The 22,499-nt window shown below is 40.8% G+C and overlaps 1 protein-coding gene and 1 long non-coding RNA gene across 6 annotated transcripts; one reads left to right on the top strand and one right to left on the bottom strand.

Annotated features, from left to right (window-relative positions):
- The first annotated feature begins 1,002 nt into the window (after positions 1-1,002).
- On the top strand, positions 1,003-7,001 carry LOC127607204 (uncharacterized). The gene is made up of 3 exons (XR_007964012.1): positions 1,003-1,997; positions 2,742-3,010; positions 5,098-7,001. It is a non-coding gene; the product is annotated as an uncharacterized LOC127607204 (long non-coding RNA).
- A 2,160-nt stretch (positions 7,002-9,161) lies between these two features.
- Positions 9,162-18,800, bottom strand: im:7151449 (complement decay-accelerating factor, GPI-anchored). 5 transcript variants are annotated; one of them, XR_007963995.1, is made up of 12 exons: positions 18,593-18,800; positions 16,460-16,645; positions 15,476-15,575; positions 14,035-14,105; positions 12,968-13,150; positions 12,252-12,350; positions 12,077-12,157; positions 11,858-11,896; positions 11,748-11,789; positions 11,621-11,672; positions 11,231-11,332; positions 9,162-11,121 (listed from the first exon to the last, which is right to left on the bottom strand). XR_007963995.1 is itself a non-coding variant. In XM_052075235.1 (12 exons), exons 1-11 carry the CDS (start codon positions 18,681-18,683, stop codon positions 11,251-11,253), a joined length of 1,002 nt encoding a protein of 333 aa, XP_051931195.1. In that variant the 5' UTR covers positions 18,684-18,800; the 3' UTR covers positions 9,162-11,121; positions 11,231-11,250. The 5 variants fall into 5 exon arrangements, 3 of the variants coding, with proteins under 3 accessions (XP_051931195.1, XP_051931196.1, XP_051931197.1); XM_052075235.1 differs by having other exon boundaries at positions 11,231-11,308; XM_052075236.1 differs by having other exon boundaries at positions 11,231-11,308; positions 12,267-12,350; positions 18,593-18,799.
- Between the last annotated feature and the right edge of the window lie 3,699 nt (positions 18,801-22,499).

Raw genomic sequence — 22,499 nt, 5'->3', positions numbered from 1 at the left:
ACATAACCAGGCCTTAGGGGTGCAAAGCGTCGTCACCGATTCCAAGGCGACTCACTTTGGTGACAATACAATTGTGTCATTTTGACTTTCTAATACGGACTTTGCATCTCGAATTCAGGACGGCACAAGGGGGAGTAGACTCTAAGAGAAGACGAGCAAGGCATTGTGGCATTAAAAGACAGTGATAATAAACGGCGTGACACCAGCCGTTTTACAAACTGAAGCACAACGGAGTGAGGATTAGTCCCAGATTGATGAATCAAATTGTTGCCAAAAGCACACTGAGGTTTTTGGATTAGTTGCTTTGTCATAGTCAGTGGGATGGCTGCAAGGCTGGCATACCTGGCTTTGAATCAAATAAAACTGTAAATTAGGCTTCGGAACAAGGTGCAGACCTTTGAAAAGTAAACTGATGCGGACCTGTACAGTAAACTATTTATGTCCAAAGTCGGCCGTGCTTCATCCCGGCGCAGTTGTGCTCACTTGTGCCAGTTTCGGAAGTCGTGCAGTCTTTCTGCGTCTGACCCACTTTGGAAGGAGCATCGGGACTCAAAACAACAGGCTGTCAACACACTGGAAAAAGATTAAGATTCTAGATAATTGTAGCATGCTTTTTATTTTGTTGTTTCTTAAGGTTATGAAAGTACCAAATACAGATCACGATTGCAATGTAATTGCTGCATGGTAATAGTTTATTTCATGATGTGAACTTAAGTGTAAAAATTATCGTGCAACCAAACAATTCATTTGAAAAAAAATTAAATTAAGTGACAGAGAACATTTATAGTGCAGATCTCAAAATTAAAACTCACTCATCAACATAAACAACACCACTGCTGTAAATATTATATGAATACACTTTTGACTTTAAAGGATTCTCCTCCTGCTTGACGTATACAAGTGGTATAAGATGCCACAATTTCTAGCCAGCCATGACCTGGGTGAGGCCAAAGTTAGCTTAGCGACTAGCATTCATCCAGTAGTTCCCGAGCAACATACAGCTGTTCCTCCTCAAAAGCTCATTTACTTTCCTGTTAAGGAAACGCACCCGTGGCGAAAGCCAAACGTGGAAAGGTTTTTACATCCTGGACCTGAATTTGACACCTCTGAAAATAAATGATCCAAGAAGCTATTTGGCGTTCCTGAAGCTATATTCACCTCTGAGGCAAATACACAATGTTGTCATCAACAAGGGTTATTGCGATGGATCCAAATTTATACCGAAGGCCAAATTTATATCATCTACTAACCTATGTGTCCCACACATGCTGCACACCCCTAATGGTCATCAGGAATAAATGATGACCATCTGACCAGTACACTTTGTTCATGTGCAGCAGTGGGGAAACAATTACAAGTTTTATTGTAGTCATCTTGTTGATTTCGATTGTGCAAAGTGGCAGTTATCATGAATAACAAGCAAGTGAAGCCATCGCATCGATCATGATACGTAGATTATGCGCTATAAATTACTTAAATGACATTTTCATTTGGGCTAACTGTACGACAAAACAATCACAAATATTTGGCGGCATCCAGTTTCATTAATCTCACCATTCAGTGCAATCCCATGCTTGTTACAGTAGCAAAAATAAAGATAAACTTTGTTTCAAAGTCTGATTTGCTGGGTAAAAGCCTCATTTTGTTTGTCTTGCAGATGACGGCCATCAGGCTCACTCAGAAGAGGCTTCCTCCCCAGGGAACCGGTTTCAGATGGTGTTTTAGAGTATAAAATCCTATCTAGCACCATTTGAAATCGGTGTTCTTGAGTAGGAACACACTTCAGGGGACACCAACAGCAAAGGTGCCTCATTCAAGAAATTGTCCAGACTCTCCAAGGATGACCGTTTTCCTCTGGTGTTCAGAGTTGCCATCATGTCTAGCACCATTTGAAATCGGTTACAATGGAGAGGGAAGCTCCACGCAGCTTTGTTGTTGCGCTGCCCTACACCGCCAGCAGGTGGCAAACGTGTCACATCATGCAGGGCTGCCCAACGGTACAGCGTTCATACGAGTTGTCTTTTTTTATGCAATTGCTGTCAGTGTTGTTGTATTTTTACGCAATTGTCGAAATACTGTATGTACCTGTATGTCAAATGTATAGGGTCACATTTTTCTTCACTTAATTAAATTGTAGTCAAGCTGAAATGAGTGGAGGGGGGTTGTTTTTGTTTTGCAAGATCACTTAAAACAGGCAATTCCTTTTGAGGGTTTTGAACCAAAGAAGAGCAAGTTTAGGATTGATTCATAGTACGTTGTATCGTCCAATCAGGAGAGGCCTGTGGAGTAGCCTAATATCGCACTCAAGTAAGAGTACTGTTTCGTTCGAATAATGTGAATCAAGTACAAGTAAAAACAGTCCTCAAAATAATTACATTATGTGAGTTGCAAAAACCTACTTTACTTCTGAGTTACTAGTGGATAACTTCGAAATCAGTGGTTCCACGGAGCCTCTGCCTTGGATGGTAAGACACACCCGACTCAACATGTCAATTAGTTGTGAGCCGCCCGCTGCAGATGATCACATTACATCACTTGTCCAGTCAGTGCTATGGGGAAATTTTGTTCACTTAGTAGTCAACGGTTGACTGTCGTGATAGTACATCGTACAATTAAAAAAAAGTTGATTTATCGCTTGACACATACTTTTTTACGTTTAAACGTTTAAAAAAAGTTTTTTTTTTCTCGATCTTGAATTTGTAAAAAAAATAAATTTTCCGAAACGCTTTATGTTCACAAAGGTCCCTGGGGGTGCTTGGAGCCTATCCCAGCTGTCTTTGGCAATCGGTTGGGGACACCCTGAACTGTTTGCCAGCCAATCGCAGGGCACACATAGACGAACAACCATCCACGCTCCAACTCTCACATAGGGACAATTTGGAGTGTTCAATAAGCCTGCCATGCATGTTTTTGGAATATGTGAGGAAACCGGAGTACCCGGAGAAAACCCACGCAAGCACGGGGAGAACATGCAAACTCCAACACAGGACGGCCAGAGCTGGAATTGAATGTGAGATCGACCTGTTAACTCACCACTTGACTGCCAGGCTGCCCTGTTAAAAAAATGAAATAAAAATTTTAAAAAATTCACGTATTAAGGGTTCAGTGAAGGTGAATGTTAATTGATTGGGTTGGACACCTCTAAAAAGGTTAAGAACCACAGTTTTAAATAATTAAATATTCAGTGTATGATGAAAAGACAAAATTATATCATAGAACTATGCCAATTCAAGTATTCACTTTAACTAAAACAACAAAAAAATCTAATCAGATGTAATGGAGTACATCTCCTCTGACGATCACTCCACCCAAACCCTATTGACATAAACAGATGCTGCTTGACTGTGTTGTTCATCTTTTGATCTGATATTTATATTTTTAGAGAATTTTGTGCTGGAAAGCCCGTTTTTATTGAGGATTATCGTAATTCATTCATTTCAAATGTTCAACTTTGTGTTCGAGTTAAACAGTTAATACATACAACAACATACTAAAGTATTCATCGCTGCATGTTACTCAACAGTTAGTTTTATTTGTTTTCCTGTGTTTATTTGTTTTCTATTTTGACAATGCTGGCTATCAGTCACTTACACAATGTTGATTCATCGAGAATGTACCTCTGGAGAGTTGTATTTTAAAACAAAAACTGTCAAAAATAGGGAACAGCGACAGATGATGGAGTGATACTATAAATTAAATAGCTCTGTCTTCACACTCCCGTGAATCACTTTCCCCACGCTGACTCCTCCGCCGGCTAATTCCCTCCTTACACCAGCCCCAACATGGCCCCGCTTCATAACCAGTTTTCTGGCTTGCAAACATCCTCCTCCAAGTCGCACCGATGCCATGTCAATCTTTTCAGACTCTAGCTACGAGTGGATACTGCAGAATCCATACGGTAGCCTGAGAGAAGAATCTTTGCCCCTCGCGTACCCCTTGTTTACATGAAAAAACCCTAGCAGAACCTTGAGGCCTTACGCCGTTGCCACATCAACACGAAACCAGCTCGCAAAAGCCTCACCTCAGAGCCAACGTGAGTCACAGGGAGTTCCTCAATCAAGCATGACAACCCAAACGTTACAGTCAGACTTTCCTTTCTTGGCTCTCAGGAAAAAAAGTACACCCTCAAGACGTAGAAGTTCTGCAAAGGAATTTCTAGTGAATTCCACTTGCGCACGAGCTGCGGAGAAATTCATTACATATGAGTGACTACCTGGATCAAGGTTCTGATTATAATGTTATATCTTTGGTTAAACAGCCTGAGTGCTTACGTAATGAAATTAAGTGCCACAGATAGACACATCTGGGGTAATGGTCCTCCTCAGGTTTCTGCAGAATCCTCTACAGCAATTGCCTTGCTTGGCTCTTTGCCAGAGAGGCGAGGTAGGCCAAATGTTGTGGTCCACTATCACATACAACACACACTTTTGTTAATGGTAAGGATTTAAACTTGGTGGTGGCTACAGGAGAATGCTAACTAAGCTAAAAGCTATGATGGCCAGTCCCTCCCACCCTCTCCAGCCCACCCTGACAGCACTAGGTAGCTCCTTCAGCCAGAGACTCTTGCACCCACGCTGCAAGAAGGAGAGATACCGACGCTCGTTCCTACCGACTGCTGTCAGGCTGCTGAATAAAAATAACAATAATAATAATAATAATAATAATTAAAATGATGTGAAAAACAATTGTAAATAGCACTGCGATTTATCCATTTTGTATTTACCCTATATTGCACTTAATTGAACGGTGTTTGTTTGTTTTTTCTTCTTTCTACCCACATTCTTGCTGCTGGAGGCTGTAAATTTCCCCAGTGTGGGACAAATAAGGGATATCTTATCTTATCTTATCTTAAAGGTTACTGATCTGGACATATTGGTGACCAAATTTGGATAATACAAACTGTTGTTCAAAATGCCAATTCACTCCATCCGAACGGCCCTTGAAGCAAGGTGCACACAAGATGATTTTTAACATCACCAATTTTTTGAAAAACTCATCTTTGGTGTTTTTAGTGCGTGCCACTGGTGTACTTGAGCCTTGAGTTGCCTCACAACATATCCGTCCATCCATTGTCTGATCCGTTTTATCCTCACAAAGGTTGCGGAGCATGTTGGAGCCTATCCCAGCTGTCTTCGAGCAGTAGGCGGGGGACAGACATCCTGAACCGGTTGCCAGCCTATCACAGGGGTAACAGAGAAGAACAACCATCCGCACTCCCACTCACACCGAGGGACAATTTAAAGTGTTCAATCAGCCTTCCATGCATGTTTTTGGAATATGAGAGGAAACTGGAGTACCTGTGAAAAAACCCACGCAGGCACGGGGAGAACATGCAAACTCCACACGAGAAGACCAGAACTGGAATCGAACCCACGACCTCTGCACTGTGAGCACTCGACCACTGGGCCGCCCCCTAACGACATATCACATATGTAACTAATCTCCACCGATGATCGCACGTGTACTCCACCAAATCAAATGTCTGTCGTGGACCAAAGATGAGTTTGAGGCATATAACAGGTTTAACATTTACGATGACCGTTTTCTGATCAGGTTCGGGAGGAAGACTGACAACACTCACTCATGAGAATCTTACGATCAGGCGATGTCACTTTGACCCAGTAGGCGGATACTCAAATACGGCCCAATTATAAGGATGTGTGTACCTCGGTCGGTCGAGGATGAGCCAGTAGAAGTTACCATTCTGAAACGCGGATTTGAGGGATGCTTATTAAAAAACGCATAAATATTTAAAATTAACATCTGCTCCTGTTATTACAACACCTAGGCCTTTTTTGTCTTGCATTTAAAGACACAGTACATCTTCATAATCCCAAAAGTTTACAAGCAGTTTCAAGTCCTTTTGATGCAAATATTTATTCCGTTTTTTTCCCCCTTTACCTCACAGAATGTGGTGTGATGTTTACTAAACCGAGACGTTAGGATCGTGCGATGGAATTTCATCTTGTTTACCTTTGGTTTAAACGCATCATTCCTGTGGATGGAAATGAAACATCACAAAAGTGGGTGGCTGCTTGTCGGCATTAATTCTATCGGTCACATATTTGAACAATATTACATTTGAGGTAGGATGGCACGAGGAGAACCTGCAAACTCCACACGGGGTGGCTGGAATCGAACCCTGCGCCACTGCACTGTGACCACTGGACAACGGGTCACCTGTTTGTTATGTTTAAGAACTTGGTCCTAAAGTCTCTTCATGCCACGGGAAAAATGCTATTCAATGTATTGATTGAAAAAGCAGACGAAAAGACTGTATGACTATAATTATTCGCTGAGAACTATGAGAGAGAGAGAGAGAGACAGGGAGAGAGGGGAGGGACCACAGACAGGTACCAGACAATTAACGCAAACTAACCAAACTGCTAAATGCAAATGACTCAGTCTAAAAAAAAATGAGATTTACGATTCAGCTGGGACAATCCATTCAAAGTGTTTTAGCACTGCGATAAACATGAATAACGACTCTTATTCCTCATGTAAGTGGAATCAGAGTCATCACAGTCAGCACATGCTGAATTCACATTTCCATGAAAGTGACGAACAAATTGGCCTTAACGTTTTCCTGTCCTTGACAAACAGGATGCAGACTGTAATTAAAAGAAAAATCTGGCCAGGTGACGAGTAACATAAATCTGTTTCTGGATTTATGTGGTCCTTTCATTTTGTGCTTAAGTGTGTAAAATATGTACATACGAGGGGATACCTCTTGTTTTGCAGGAACAATATTTGAACGGGGTACACACAACTCCGAAAAATTTCCCTTTTTTTTTTTGCCGGTCCTAATCTGCTCAGAAAATGGTCCATAATCTTCCATTTTAAACCTCTTCAACATTTTACGATCTCAAGTCTTCATGTGTGGTCAACGCAGTTCACTGCCTCAGGAATTGTGACATCAAATGGAACAATAGCCAAATAATAAATGACCTGAAGGGTCGAGTACTTTTGTGTCTCACAAGTCATTCACCACAAATGTCAAAGAAAATAGTTTGCACATGCAGTCTTGTTTCCAGACAAAGCCAACTTAACTGTTAACCAGGATGTGGGGGTGACCAACTAATTTTTGTCGAGGGCCACGTCATTGTTATGGTTTCCCTCGGAGGGCCGTCATGATTGTGAACCCAAATAAGTGTATAATTGTCTCATATTCCATCCATCCATCCATTTTGTGATCCACTCTAGCCTCACAAGGGTCGCGGGCCGTTCTGGAGCCCATCCCAGCTGTCTTTGGGTCTTGAACCGGTTGCTAGCCAATCGCAGGGGACACAGAGACGAACAACCATCCGCCCTCATACTCATATCTAGGGACAATTTAGAGTGTTCCATTAACCTGCCACACGTTTTTTTTCGGAATGTGGTGGGAAACCGGAGTACCCGAAGAAAACCCACGCAGGCATGGGGAGAGCATGCAAACTCCACACAGGAACGCTGGCGCTGGAATCGAACCCACGGCCTCTGGACTGTGAGGTTGACGTGCGAACCAGTCGACCACCGGGTCGCCCCTCATATAACATATGCAACAAATTATAGGCCAGTAAAAATTTAGTTCAAATGAATAATTATCACCTTTATTTTTTAACAAGGGATTGGCAACAAAAAACATTCACTATATTGCAGTGTTTTAAAAGGAAAGAAAATTTGTAATTTTATATTTTAGCAAGAAAAATGAAGTTGATATAATTTGCCTATGAGGGTTGGTTGAAATGATGTGGCAGCAGACCAGATCTGTCCTACGGGCTTTGAATGATTCATCACGGCCACAAGTGTCAAAATCAAAATTAGCCAGGGTTTTCGTCCCCCTACTCTGTGTTTTGTCGAATTTAGGAGACATCCAGTATTTTCACTTAAGAGGGACTGTAAGATCTGGTATTTAGCTCTCGTCAGATTGTGTCTCCGGTGAGTATCCACATTTAAGGCCAGAGTGGGGCCTGTGAAATGTGTCCAAACATGTGTCAGGATGGGTGTAGGCTCGCCGATGAAAGCCTGTGACGCAATGAGGAGACGACACCGGCTGATACTGAAAAGTGAGGCAACACGTTTTTGTTCCAGTTGTCAATCACAATCAAGTTTGTCTCCTTACTTCCCGTTCAGAGGTCACATCCCCACAGAGGCCCCTGTGGGGTTGCCAGCGCCCTGGATTCCATTCCTTTCATATACAGGAGAGTTTTATGTGTAGGCTTTTGCTAGAAAAATAAGTTCAATCATTTCTTAATGGGACTTGGCACCGCGTGGTTTGAGTGGAACAAGAACCACACGTGACCGCATAGAGGTTGTGCTCGCAGCTGCTCCTTCGCGGTGGGCAAACTGCTTATTAGTGGCATCTGTTTAATTGCAGCTCCTGCAACTTGTTGAAAATAAATGAACGGCTGCCTCCCGATGTTTTCCAACAAATGTCCCCCCCACTTTGGGTGGGGTTTATTGATAGCTGTTCGCTGCCAAGCCAGAACATCCCCAAATGCTTCTTGCGTAACATGCACATGATTGCATATTTTGTCAATGATACCATTTTCTTTCTATGAAAGATTTCGGAAAAAAATATCTTACGCTGGCTTTATTCAGTTAAAAAAAATACATGACAAAAAGTATCAATATTTTCCAAGAACGTCACAGTTGCATCATTGATGCACATTAAATCTTTTTTTTTTGGCGGGGGGGGGGGGGGGGGGCGACAAATCAAGTTCAATTGTCGCATTAGTATTAAACATGTACTGTGTAAGAATGGATATTCATTTTTACTTGTTTTTAATTGGGGAGTGCGGGTATTTAGCACATTTAACTGTGCTGGGGTCGGAACGGTGTATGAGTGGTTAGGACATCTGCCTCACAGTTCTCTGGCTTCCTCCCATGCTCCAGAAACAAACGTTCAGTTCATTAAGGACTATAAACTGTCCAAAGGTCAAAATGGTTGTCACAGACTGAGGATAAACTCTCAAGAAAATGGCTTGATAATGAGTCATGGAGAGTCTGTCTCAGAATGATTGGCTGGCGACCAGTCTTGCGTGTACCACACGACATCTCAAATCTCCTGCGATACGCTCCCGCTTGTCCTCGACCACAACGAGCACTGTAGAAATTGGACGTAACTTGTGACAGTTTAAGTGCTTCAAAGAGGAGAAATAAAGACTTGTGAGGCCAGTGGGTTTGTTGTTTTTAAATGACATGTTTATCACACTGTTATGACCAGCGTTATAAGTGCTCAGGAAATAAGCGCGAGTTTCCGTTGTTCTGAAATTTACTTCAAATATGTTTTTAAGACAGCATCACAATTAGCTAGTCAGTGTTGGTGTGGAGGCAAAACCCATGGAGCATGAGTGAGCACAAAAAAAGGGAATTATTTACAAAAAAGGTACATGGAAATGACAAACTAGTCGAGGGAAAAGCAAGGTCTAAACCAGGGGTGCCCCCACTTTTTGGACCGAAGATCTACTTTTCGATCAACTAATCTCCCGGGATCTACCCTTACCAGCACGCATGCGCACACACACGCACGCACGCCATGATGAGAAAGCCTGAAACTGAGGCATGCGATGCACTTTTGCAGTCTGTTAACTATCGTAGCCCACACGTGCCGTTTTAAAGTGCTTCCCTGGGCCCTCCTAGATTCCTATTCTTTGCTCGTGCCCTCGTTGAATAGTACACGAAGCAAACGAATGAGAATAATGACGATAAAAGATAGAGCGCAACAGTTCTGATCACAAGCTGCAATTGCAAACTGCTGAGCGCTAACAACTTCTGGTGACGTAATCACGCGCCACCGTAAATTCAAGATTTACCTGCTTTATTTTATTTTTTAAATATTTTTGGGTGAAAATGAGACTTGATAGGATGATTAGGGTGCAGCGTACATTAACACAAAAAATATATTACTAACATGTACAAAGACACAATAATGGTTGTTTTGTTTTTTTTCTCCTCGACACTCCTCGGATCTACTTGGGAACTGTCTTAGATCTACCGGTAGATCAGGATCGATCTGATGGGCACCCCTGGTCTAAACTAACACGGAATACATTTGCCACAAAAGGAAACATGACTCGATGAGTATGACCAACAGTAGCTCAATGTACCGACAACCGACAAGAGCAAACTGAGAAAACAATGAAGCACACCTGGACAACGCATGAGTGGGTGTCGGGAGTTGATTTGTTGAAACAAAGAAACGGGGCTGAGAACACACCGAGACTAAATCAAATCAAGCAGACAAGACAGAAGACAAAGCACGTCGGGAACTAAGACATAACATGAAAACACAACAATCTATCCGGCACAACCCAAAAAAATTCCACAAACCCATCCATCCATTATCTATTCAGACGTAGACAAACCTGCAATCAACTTGTTGGAGGAAAACAGAGAACTTGGAAGAACACGCAAAGATGGGGAGAACGAGTCGCTCCATTGGGTAGAAACTAGAACCGGGATTTCAATTGTCAAGCAGACTAGCTAATCGCTACAAAGCCTGATCACATTCCAACAAAAAAAAAGTTTTCATCTAGTTTTTAAATTAACATATATGGAAGGTGAGAAGGGGGTGGGGGGTTCAGCACATCTGCCTCAGTCATCAACGTAAGTAGCCCCCTTTCTGCATTCTTTGCCATGAAGTGCTGCATTATCCATCACAGCCGAGCAAAGGGGAGACCTCACAATGAGGGGCAGGAGGACCACGCAAAGTCAAAGAATGCAGCTGATTGTGTCTTTTATCAGCTGCCGCCACCGCAGTCGCAGCCAGCAAACTGAACCGCATTGTTGCAGGGCCTCACCGACACCCGTTTTCTCACGCTAAGATCCTTTGCCAAACTGCATATTTGACCCATAAGAACATACTGTACATGTATTCCAGTTAGCAATCGAAAAAAAAAATACATTAAATAATAGTTCGGTAGCAGTGAATATTTACAACGTGTAACAAAAAAGTGCTTGACTATTATTGGACTGGCGACACATTGACTAAACAGAATGGCCTGCCAGTGGAAGTGCAATAGTATTTTTCAAATTCTTTTTTCCCCCTTCCCTTTCTTCCCTTCAGAGGGACTGCTCCAGTGTGTTGGCACATCCTTCCTGACTTCCCAGATGCTATTCAGCAGATAGGCATTCTTCCAGCTGGAGGTATTAAAAAAACAAAAAAGAAAAATGTTGAGAATTCCTTTTCCGTTTGAGTGTGTATTAAATTGGGGTGAGCATGTTTTCACACACGGGAACAGACTAGTACCTTGGAATGCAGTCAGCCTTCTAGAGGTTTTGGAAGAGTAAGAAGTTGGACTTCATGTCTTCTTGAGTGTCATATGAACTACAAGGTCACAAATGCAGACACCTCATTAACGTAAAAAAAAAAAAAAAAGAACAAAAGACAAAAATGAACAGACTGTTTTTCACTTGACACCGATGATTTGTTACTTTTAGGGCAGAGCCGTCTCTTTAGTTTCACTTGATTTGGATGTCCCAATACTTTTGACCAGTGTGTTATTGGTAAAGTGTTTTGCAATGAAAATGCATATCCGACTTTCTGTCGACCCTGCCGCCAATGCTGGAAATATTTTCATGGCGAGACTCACATTGCCCCTAATCAAACATCTAAAAATTGCAATTAAATTGGACATACCCTTTCCTCCTTAGAAGACACCGATACAGACAGAACACCGCTATGCATACGACTGAACACAAACAAACGCATTGTTCACAATTTGTTCAGTTTTAAATGGATAGGAGTTAGTAAATGAGGTGGTTACCGAGTGTGCCGCACACCACGCTGAGTATAACAGGTAAATAATCTGAAAGACACATGCGGCGCATCAATAACGATGCAAAATATCGACACTTCATGTGATCAATAACTCACCGATATCTTTTTTGGCATCTGTGACCACGTCATGGGTTTCTGAAAAGATCATCAGCCAAATCAGTCAATGAAATTTCTTTTTATACCATAATTAACACAAGTTTAATGTGGTTCGTGGCTGGTTTCCAGGACCACGCACATGTGCACGCACACAAACACACACGCGCGTGTGTGCAGAATAATAAATACTGCTTCTGATAATGTAGAAGTTTGCTATACCTTGGAAGAAAGATGAAGGCGATGATGTCACATTAATTGCCATCCCCTCCTCTCCCGCCATCGTCATTGTGTGTGTGTCATCTTTGAACACAGGCATGACAGTGACTTTCAAAAAAGCTACTTTGGGCAAGAGCATCTTAAAGATATTTGTGTGAGGGTGTGTGTGCGTGCGCACATGTGCTATATGTACCTCGCCGCGTGGTGACTTCTGTACCACCCCTGATAATTTTATCTCTGTGAGCTGCTGCTGATGACATGGTCGTTGCCGAAAGGACTGCAAAAAATGGAAAACAACCTGTCATGATGTGACCGAAACCTACAGATTAACATAATTTGAATTTCAACATAGAAGCAATACCATGTGGTCACAACGTATATAAAAGATGCTCATGAAATGCTAATATTTGGCCACATCATACTAATGCAGCTTCAGTGCAGCAGACCTGAAAAGAAGTAACAAAAGCTACTTACAATTGGACCAAATTGCAAGCTGACCCACCAGATTCAGATAAAAATGCAACAGTGAGAAGTTCATTTTCAACTTTTCAATTGTTCCAATCTGCTTGCGTTGGGGGCAAATAGGGGCAGTGAACCACCAGATCTGAATAAAGTATGAAATTTAGGATTTGTTTTTTTCCACATCGCAGCCAAATCGGGAACTTGACCATCCAGATACAGATCGAGCTGCACTTTTTTCCCCCTCATTCCGCTTGCATTCGAGCTGAATTTTGGCGCTGTGGCCCACCAAATTCAGCAAAAGGATGTGTAAGACTTATTACGGCCCTCGACAGGACAAGAGTGTAATGTCACCTGGCTAGAATAATACAACATCAAAAATAATTGGATATATCTCAAAACAATTTCCAAGATGCAAAACGGATGCAGCCTCACCTTTGCATTCAGGAGGCGGAGAATCATATTGACCCGTTTCGTCGCACAGGATGGAGCCGTTCCCGATGAGCGTGTAGCCTTTGTCGCAGTTATACAGGATGACTTGGCCGTACGTTGGGGGGTCTTGGGAATCCCATGAATTGTTGCCATTGCTCACTTCTGCGGGCCGCTTGCACGTTTTTACTGAAAAATGGCACAAACATAACAATCACTGTTGATTTTGGAGGCTATATTTAGACTTTTTGAGCCATTAGCTTTGAATCTTATCTATCTTGGACAAGGTTGTTGTGATTCTATGTCTACCAAACTTTCAAGAATTATTGTTCAGTGTTATCACAAGAATGCAATCGTTTTTCACATTTGGCTGCGGTCAAAGGTTAGGTACGTGCGCGTTCCTCTTCTACCGGTTACAAATTGGGTCACAAGCTTCAGAATTCCATTTACAGTTGTTATCATAAATGGTGAAAACTCATCTGATGTTGAGCAGCTTTGTTTTTACATTAGCCAAGACAGTTGTGGTCAACGTTTTACACCGGCCCAGTTTTTTTTACATCATTCTAAACTATAATAATAATAATTAAAAAAAACAAGCTTAAATCAGTTAATTTTTCAGAATATTTGCCCGAAAATGCTCACAAATGTAAACTATACATCAAACTTTCACTGATTACTATTTCCAGAGCCCTATTGATCTGATGTCACATGACTGAGTTTGGCGGCTATTGCTTTCTCTTCTTGCTTCACAACGGTCACACAGGTTTCACAGGTGATGTCAATGCAAGAAGTCTCTTCATTTTCAACAAAGCCAAGTTGGCATTGGCCCAAATATTATATCACATTTTTTTCAACCCATTTGGGTCATCGCAACAATGCTACTAATTTTGAAGGCTAGCTTCCATAAACCGTTTGCGATCATCCCTCTACCAGCCCTTTTTTCCCCTCTTAATTCCCACGACCCCCAAATATTTTTGAGAAAATCTTGAGAGAAGATGGATGAGGTAGTAGAGGAACGCGTCGACTGATTTTATCACAAACAAGCAGACAATGGAAAGAAGGTGGACATTTACTGTGACACTCGGATTTTCCCAACCAGCCCAGGAAGAAGCACTGCTTGAAGCTGGAGCCGCTAATTTCGTAACTGTGGAAACAGCAGGGTGATGGAAAAGTTACTTTAGCCCAGGATTTTCCTCTGTTTTGGTGTTCCCGCCTCTCTATAATCAAGAACATACATTCTGCATTTGCGCTGGCAAGAGGAATAACGGCGGTTTTTGTTGAGAGGTTTTCAAACAGAACTTCAAAAGTCAATTGGCCCCAAAACGTTCTGGGAAAATCTGACCTGTGAACAAATCTTTCAGTGGACTCAGTGAAGGCTACCGGAGATGGCAAATGGACTTTTTCGTTGAGTGGTGCAACGGGGGGGATTGTGCATCATTGAAAAAAACATCAATTGGAGCACTCGTAAGTCAAGGTACCACTGCATTTATGTATCAATCCTTTCATGCCCAAATAATGATAACCTGTCACTTGATAACCTCATAAGCACTCCACTGTAGTAAACACTGTCCCTGAAAGGCGAAATTTGTTAAACATGCCACTATTGTCATTATTTGGAATATTGTTACATTACAGCTTTCTGTTTAAGGTGGTAAGGCAAATGAAAGGCGAAATTTGTTAAACATGCCACTATTTTGTCATTATTTGGAATATTGTTACATTACAGCTTTCTGTTTAAGGTGGTAAGGCAAATTGATAAGATTTAGGGAGGGGGGGGGGGGCAACAGCCCTGCATCCCATTGGACTAGATCCAGTACTGCACTCAACATTAGCAGAATCACATCTTTACATTCAGAACCAAAACAAGTGCAAACTGTAGTAAGAACACAATTTTAAAAACAGTTATTATAGGATAATTAATACGATACGTTCATAAATTCCACCCTGACAACAGAACAACAGAATGTAGAAGAAACTAGTTTTGCTTATGAAATTGAATTATCTTTATGGACCATTGTTTTGAAGAGAAATTGTGTATTTTTATTTTCGTCGTGAATAGTTTTTGGTTATCATTTGCAGATCTAATAAAGCTGTATCGTATTTATTAATAGTAATGGAAGCTATTTTTTTGGACACACTCCTTTCCTCACACTGCCAACTGGCTTGTGCTGCAAGTGGCCTATTGATAGTCCCTTTCTTTTTTAAATCCTTGATATCATAGAACTTAATTTTCCATCAATGGAAATATGAGCGTGAATGCTTGTTTTTGTCTGTACTCTGTGACTGGCTGGCGACCAAAATCAAATGGGATAGGCCGCATCTCACCCAATGACGAAAAGGGCTACAGCAAATGGTTAGATGAGAAGGTGGTTACCGGCTTTTGGCATATGAGAGTTCAAACTTCATATTTTGAGCGCGCGCGTGCACACACACGCACACACACACACACACACACACACTTGAAGGTTTTTATAATGGCCTTGAGGGCAGAAAGAGACTTTTCTTCACACTCACCCTTTCTCACACGTGACGTGCACAACGTCGCCAAAGAGGGTACCGGATGTGTTGTCAAATATCATGTTCGGTTGAGGTTTAGGCACACCGCAGTCTCTTTCTATGGTGCCAAAAACAAAACAAAACAGTAAAACAAGGCTGTGTAATGAAGAGCAAGTATTTATACTCACGTCGATTTTCAAGGAATATAATACTTAACCTGAGCATTTATCTTTCTGATGACTTTTTACACACTCGCATTTACAAATACATCTGTGCTGTCAAAATGACTCATTCCTTCTTTCAAAATCGGCAGCTGATGACATGTCATAGCAAAAGATATTGAGAGCGGTAAAGTCAGGTGAGCTCAGGATCTTGAGTGATTGACATTTGGGGCCTTATTAGCACTGGGTTTCAATTCAGATATCCAAAATCGATTCACGAGGGCCCAATTCATTCAATTCACTTTTGATTGATTTTTTTTATCCATCTGAGTATTTCATGCAGTACTAATTTACTCAAACTTGGTGCATTTGTAAACATGAATATTTACATTAAGAACTGAACTTGGTGCAGTTAGGTTCATCATGTATGTTTTATTGAACAGGACTTGACCAAAACAATAAATAATGATTTATATGAATTCCAATCATAGATTCCCGAGTTACATTTGCCTCGGGGCTGTGCTGGGTAGTAAGATATATATATATTTTCATCAGTTATTATTATTAATTTAGCTTTTTTTGTTACTCTGTCTTCGTCAGCAAATCTATGACATCACATTGTTTTGATGGTGTAAAAGTCAAACTTACCCAAGATAATAGTGATGTGGGGATCGATACTGAAAATCGAAACCTCCAATACAGATCTTAAAGTAAGGAGTTTAATCTGTACATCTACTTTGACCATTTTTTGACTGTACGGTATCTGTACTTAAGTACAGAGTGTGAGTACTTTGACAACTCTGCTTTGACACATATCAAGAGAATGACAATTCCACCTTACTTTTGCAGATGAGCTCAACTTGAGTCCAGTTGTCATTCTGGCAAGTTATGACTTCCGAGCCTGCCTCCTTTTCGTAGCCGTTGGAACACTCCAATGTGACGCTGGAGCCCTCTGGAAATTTATCCATCAGGAGTGCTTGGTCGGTAAACACGCTGTTTTGTCCTCTCTGAGGCCTGCCACAGTCGGCTTGAGGAAAAACAGGCCAAGTGTCAACGCCGGGATAAATAGATGTACAGGCTGCATGTCTTATGTACTAATATGGAGAGAATGTGAGAAAAATTATTTTCTTTTCTACGCTGTCATCAAACTCATGGGTGCCTTTCATCATTTCATGTGGCCCAAGAAAGCCAAGTATAAGATATCCTTTATTTGTCCCACACTGGGGAAATTTACAGCCTTCAGCAGCAAGAATGTGGGTAGAGAGAAGAAATAAAAAAACAAAAACAAACACCTTTCAATTAAGTGCAATATAAATACAAAATGTATCAATCGCAATGCTATTTACAATTGTTTTTCACATCACACACATCACATCATTCAATTATTATTATTATTATTATGTTATTTTTATTCAGCAGCCTGACAGCAGTCGGTAGGAACGAGGGCCAGTATCTCTCCTTACAGCGCGGGTGTAACAGCCTCTGGCTGAAGGAGCTACCTAGTGCTGTCAGGGCGGGCTGGAGAGGGTGGGAGGGACTGTTCATCATATGGGCACTGACTTCATATTTCTTGCTAAAAGAGCCAAATCGCAAATTGTCTTCACATATCAATACATTGACATATCGCAAGTGTTTTTTTGTCTTCTTCTTGTTACGGATATCCCTTTTAAAATAAATGTGATAATATTTCAACACATGGTTATTACTGGCTGCTGATTTCAAAACTAACACTGACGAAATGAGTTAAGAAACATTAGGAGCGACCACAGAGTTGTTTGAGGTAAAAAAAAAAGCTATCATTTTAGGGAAAGGGCGTCCAACTCAATCCTCAAAATCCTGCCACCTGTTTTCCATCTCTCCCTGCTGAAACACACCTGATTCAAACAATCAGCTCATCAGCAAGTTCTGAGGAAGCAAGATAACAAGACATTTGACAATAAAGCTTGTCCAATCCAATCACGATCCTGATTAATTTGAATCAAGTGTGCTGCAGCAGGGCGAGAAGGAAAACGGGCATCAGGCCTTCAGGACCAAGTTTGGCCATCGCTGTTTTAAGATGTGCCTCAAAGCAACATATGACGTTTTGGGATTTTTGTATTGCGTATTGAATTCAGAAAAAGTTAAAAGCAGCGTGCAGAGTCGCTCCTGAATGTGAAGCAGAAATATGGAAAGAATTGAGCGTTAGCATTTAAGAGTGAAGTTGAGCGAGAGAGATGACTAGAAGAGATAAGAATATTCAAACCAATCTTTGTATATGTATGTTGCTTGACAATGGATACGTCGGCAGTTCGAAACTACAGTTACATGATGCGTTCTTTCAAAGTCAGCACGTAGAAGTGATGTCATGAAGGTTGTCTTTTTGCCATCTTTGTTTTGAATTTGGATCTTGCCAACTAGTCAAAGGATAAACTTTAATCTTTCTCATCTAAACTTCATATACTAAAAACCTGAATAGATAAAAGGTAAATGAATAAATATGAAGAGGAATGAGAGTAGATGTTGGAGATTAAAGTTCAGCGAGATGAGATATTTTGCCTGGTTTTATTCCTCTGTCTACAGCTGCGTTGACATCACAATAGAGAATCTGTTAAGTGTCAAGGCTGAATACATACAGACAAACTAAGACATTAATCGAGGATTACTGTTGAGAAGGTGAGGTAAAAAATATGAGATACAATTATGTTTTATTTTAATTACACATACAGTAATAATTTCAGGAAACAATTTAAAATATCTTTTAGTTTTAAATTGTAATGATATTTGAGCTATTGTAAATATAGTAAAATAACTCACTCCATTTTTGATACCGCTCATTAAAAACATTTGGAGTATTTTTTTCACGTTTTATTTTTAAATGAAATATTTTTCGTGTAATTTTAAATTGAAGAGGAGTTTGGCTCTTAGGCAATATAGTAACGACAGTAATATTTTTTCATTCTAATAATATAATCCCATTCATAGCTTTTGTCCTCACCTTCTGACCTCCACACAAAGCAGCAGCAAAAGAAGAGTAGAGATGTGAGCTTGAGGTTTGTGCTTCTTCCAAGTAGAAAAAAACCCTCCATATTTGCCACCTTGAGAGCAAATGATTCCAATCCAGTCACTCTTCCTGCAGGAACTTGTCCAGTCGGTGAAACAGACGCGACTTTCTCCGTTGTGTGGTCCTCTTCGTTCTTTTGAGACGCTCTTAAAGGGCACCTCAAGTTACCACTAAAATGACAGGAAAAAGAGGGTATGGCTTTCAGAATAAAACAGATGGGAGGACCGTTGGAGGCGCTCAGTGAAATGTACGATGGAATTGAATTACACAAGGATAAGCAGGAATTTAGAAAGGGGTCGAATTTTAACATTCAATGTAAATTTGAGCCAAATCAAGTTCAAATTGGTTGGACATTACTGCACATGTTGGATAAATTTTATTTCACAGGAACGGGATGTGAAAACGAATTCTTCTTTATAAAGGCTACTTTTGATGGAAAACGTCTCGAACACAAAGACTGGCATGCTTGTCTGCACTTCAAGTCTGAAATACAGTACAAAGATGTGTTGTATCAGCCCATTTCTGATGTACATGATTGAATTAATCAGTGATGGCACAATCGCCTTTCTTGCAGTTTGGATGTGGAGGGGTGCACAGCGCCTGCTCTGGTGGTAGTCTCAGAGTTCCCAATAGTGAAAGAATTCCAGACGCGTTGTTTCATTCTGCGGGATCTTCTTCGTGTCTTTCCTTAAGTTTTACTTTGAAAAATCAAAGACAAACGCGCTTCCACTTAGAGGCGTATCTTGACTTTCCTCTTGTCTCACGGAGTCATCAAACCATGGCCACAATTGACACTCTCTTTCTCCCTCCCTTTTAATTTCATTATTTTTCCGTGCGTTACAATTTGCCTTTTATTTCCATGGTTAATCTATGATGAATGTCCTTGTCAATTTAATCGGGTCCCACCTTTTTCTTTTGCCAGGAGTCTACAACAAAATGGGTGTGGCCTCAACAGGGTATTCCCTCTCTGAATTATAGAGAAGGGAAGCCCATGTTTTTCCATTCTATTCCATTAGGTTCCATGTAAGAAACAGAGCTATAAATATGTCAGTTCAAGGATGTCTGAAAGGATGATGACGACTGTTGTGACGGTAATAGGTTTGTGTTAATGTCGTGGAGACGTTCCACAACTTTGTGCAACAAAGGGGCCTGTGCCTCAATGCCAGATGCATTCCGGGGTGAATTCCAAACGCAGAGTTCCACCTCTGGTTTTGTTGACACACTGGAGCCTCCCCCGGCAACGGTGTCCGAGGAACGTTATTTTGGGGCGAAATTGATAATGACTGCAAATGGATCAGCGAGGAGGAGTAGTGGTGAGCACGTATGCGTCACTGTTGAGAAGTTCTGGGTTTATTATGGCACACACGCACTAATAAAATCAAACCTTTCTGACTGTGAAAAAGTAATTTCCCCTTGAACCCAATAATGCATTGTGCCACCCTTGGCAACAATAACTGAAATCCAGCATTTACGCTAATTGATGAGGTGTATTTCAGATCGCTCTGAAGGAATTTTGTCCCACTCTTCTTTGCAGAATTGTTTCAACTCGGCGTATTTGAGTTTTTTTTTAAAGCATGATCTGCCTGTTTAAAGTCAGACTCAATTGGATTTAAATCCAGACTTTGATTTAGCCACTCCAAAACCTTGATTTTGTGTGTGTATGTTTTTTTAAAAGCCATTCAGCACGGCACTTGGTGTGTAGCTAATTTTTGGCATACTGCATGATCCAAGAACGCTTGAGTTTGGGGCTAACATATGACATTTTTAGAATTTTGTACTTTCTGGTGCATAGCGGAATCCACTGTTCCATCAATCACAGCAAGTTGTCCTTGTCCTGAGGTACAAAAGCAGCCCCAGACGACCACCCTGCCACCACCATGCTTCACTTTTTATCAAATGCTGTGCCATTTTGAAGCTTGGTTTAATGGGCAGTGCACCATCCAGAAACTTAAATGTCTATGTACTGGGACAGATTCAATCTTTCCCTTTTTAGGGAAGTGCAACATCAGTCGATATAAAAAGTCGAAACACCACTGTTTTGATTCCAAGTGTGTAAAAAGAAAGAAAGAAAGAAAGAAAAAGAAACCAAGATAAATCATTTTAAAACATTTTCAAATGTTCTAATAGTTTTCAATTCAATAGTTTTCAATAGTTCAATTTCCTGACTTTTTTTATTTGTTGCTTCTGAAGACTTTGTGTTAATTAACACTGACAGCTATTTTGCAATATAGAACTGTTCATATTTTTTTCCACCTTTACTTGGTTCCAATTTCCAGCTGAAGAAAACCACCCGCTGTTCATGAGGTCAAACGTCAGCTTCAGTTTCTTCAACTACACACAAACACATTTTACAAAATGTGTTTCGGATATTTAATTATGATTGCTGTTACATCTAATCATTAGACTATTATTGTGTAGGTCCGAGATCATTTCGACAAAAAGTTGTGATTTTTGACACCAGTAAGTTTTTCTTTGTAATAGGGGCTAAAAGAAAAAAGTCGCCAAACATTCCAGCTGCATAGTTCACCTGTTTGGCAGCGTTCCAAGAATGTGATGCACATAGACGCGGGGACTTGCACATGGGACGCTGAGAAAACAAGATAGGAGGCTTTTATTAGCGGGCTTGCCTCCCACATACATATGCCAGGTCAAGGACTGGGCAGGCCATACATGACTGCTCATTTCCATCCTTTCCTATCACTCACTTTGAGAAAATTTTTGTGAACCCACGCCCCCTCGAGACCGGGTGAGGCAACCCCACCTTGTGGTGAAAAAGATGAACTACAAAAACATAACATCAGCAGGCTGGAGAAGCCTCAAGGCACCAGTGTAAAAATTGTACTCTTTTCCGGTACCATAAATTCTTCTGTATAATAGTCATACTTTGCTGAAAATCACATTATAAACACACACACACACACTAGCTGTTTTGATAACCGATGACACGAAATAATAATGCATTCAAATAAGGCCGTATCTCACTGTGTGGTGAAGGCTTGCAAATGTTTTCATCAGAACGTGTTCAGGGCAAGGCAGCTTTTATTTATATTGCACATATCATACACAAGGCAACTCCATGTGCATGAGAAAGTTTGCAAAGACGTTCGCCAGAACAGTCTTCATGGTCGCAAACAGTCTTGTCGTCATCAAATTTTTAAAGGCTAACTGTGAAGTAGTGTAAAAAAAATCCCAAATGAAATATTTTTATGTCACCAGTAGAGTAATTAGACAAAACATAGTAAATAAAGCATGGGAAAAAATCCTCTCTCTTTCGTAAATTTGACAAATAGTTTTTCCGAAGTGAAATCTTGGCGAGCGACAAAACCGAAAGCGTGACATCAAGAAATGGCAATATGGAAAGTGTACAAAGCCAGTCAGAAATTGATTCAGAAAGTGATTTTTTTCCAATTTGTTGGCAATCTCTATCTTGATCTATACATGACGAGCCAGATTCTCAGGATTTGAAAAATATTATGCATCACCACTACGCTAGCTGCTGCTGCTTGCTCTAGCCATTCGCTCTCCCAGTTGCCAGCCTCTCCAGATACGCACCACAACACCGGCCGCTATAAGAGATCTTTTGTAAATTAAAAAAAAAGTTGAGAACAAGCACATTAAATTTCAAGGCAAAGCAGTAGTCATTACACGTCAGTGGGTGGCGGTAATGCACTACTGTAGTTTTCAAACTGACATTAAACACAATTCGATGGTGATGATTTGATGTTGATTATCCAGTTGGGGAAAGAAATGTGGTTGCAATTACGACCATTTACAATGAAATGATCAGTTTTTAAGGTTGTTTATTAATTTTGGTAAAAACATCAGTTATAAAGTTAAAAAA

Source organism: Hippocampus zosterae, chromosome 9 (assembly GCF_025434085.1).
Source record: "Hippocampus zosterae strain Florida chromosome 9, ASM2543408v3, whole genome shotgun sequence".
Classification (NCBI taxonomy): domain Eukaryota; kingdom Metazoa; phylum Chordata; class Actinopteri; order Syngnathiformes; family Syngnathidae; genus Hippocampus; species Hippocampus zosterae.
Note: the sequence above shows the minus strand (reverse complement) of the source record. Positions and strands in the feature narration are given on the sequence as shown.

Bases quoted from the DNA above. Each gene is read 5' to 3' on its own strand.
- im:7151449 (XM_052075235.1), bottom strand. From the start codon at position 18,683: ATGGAGGGTTTTTTTCTACTTGGAAGAAGCACAAACCTCAAGCTCACA. The intron at 11,790-11,857 runs GTGAGTTATTGA...TGTGTCTTTCAG, and splicing joins AGATGCCAAAAAAGATATCG to ATTATTTACCTGTTATACTC. The intron at 11,309-11,620 runs GTATGTCCAATT...GTGACCTTGTAG, and splicing joins TGTCTTCTAAGGAGGAAAGG to TTCATATGACACTCAAGAAG.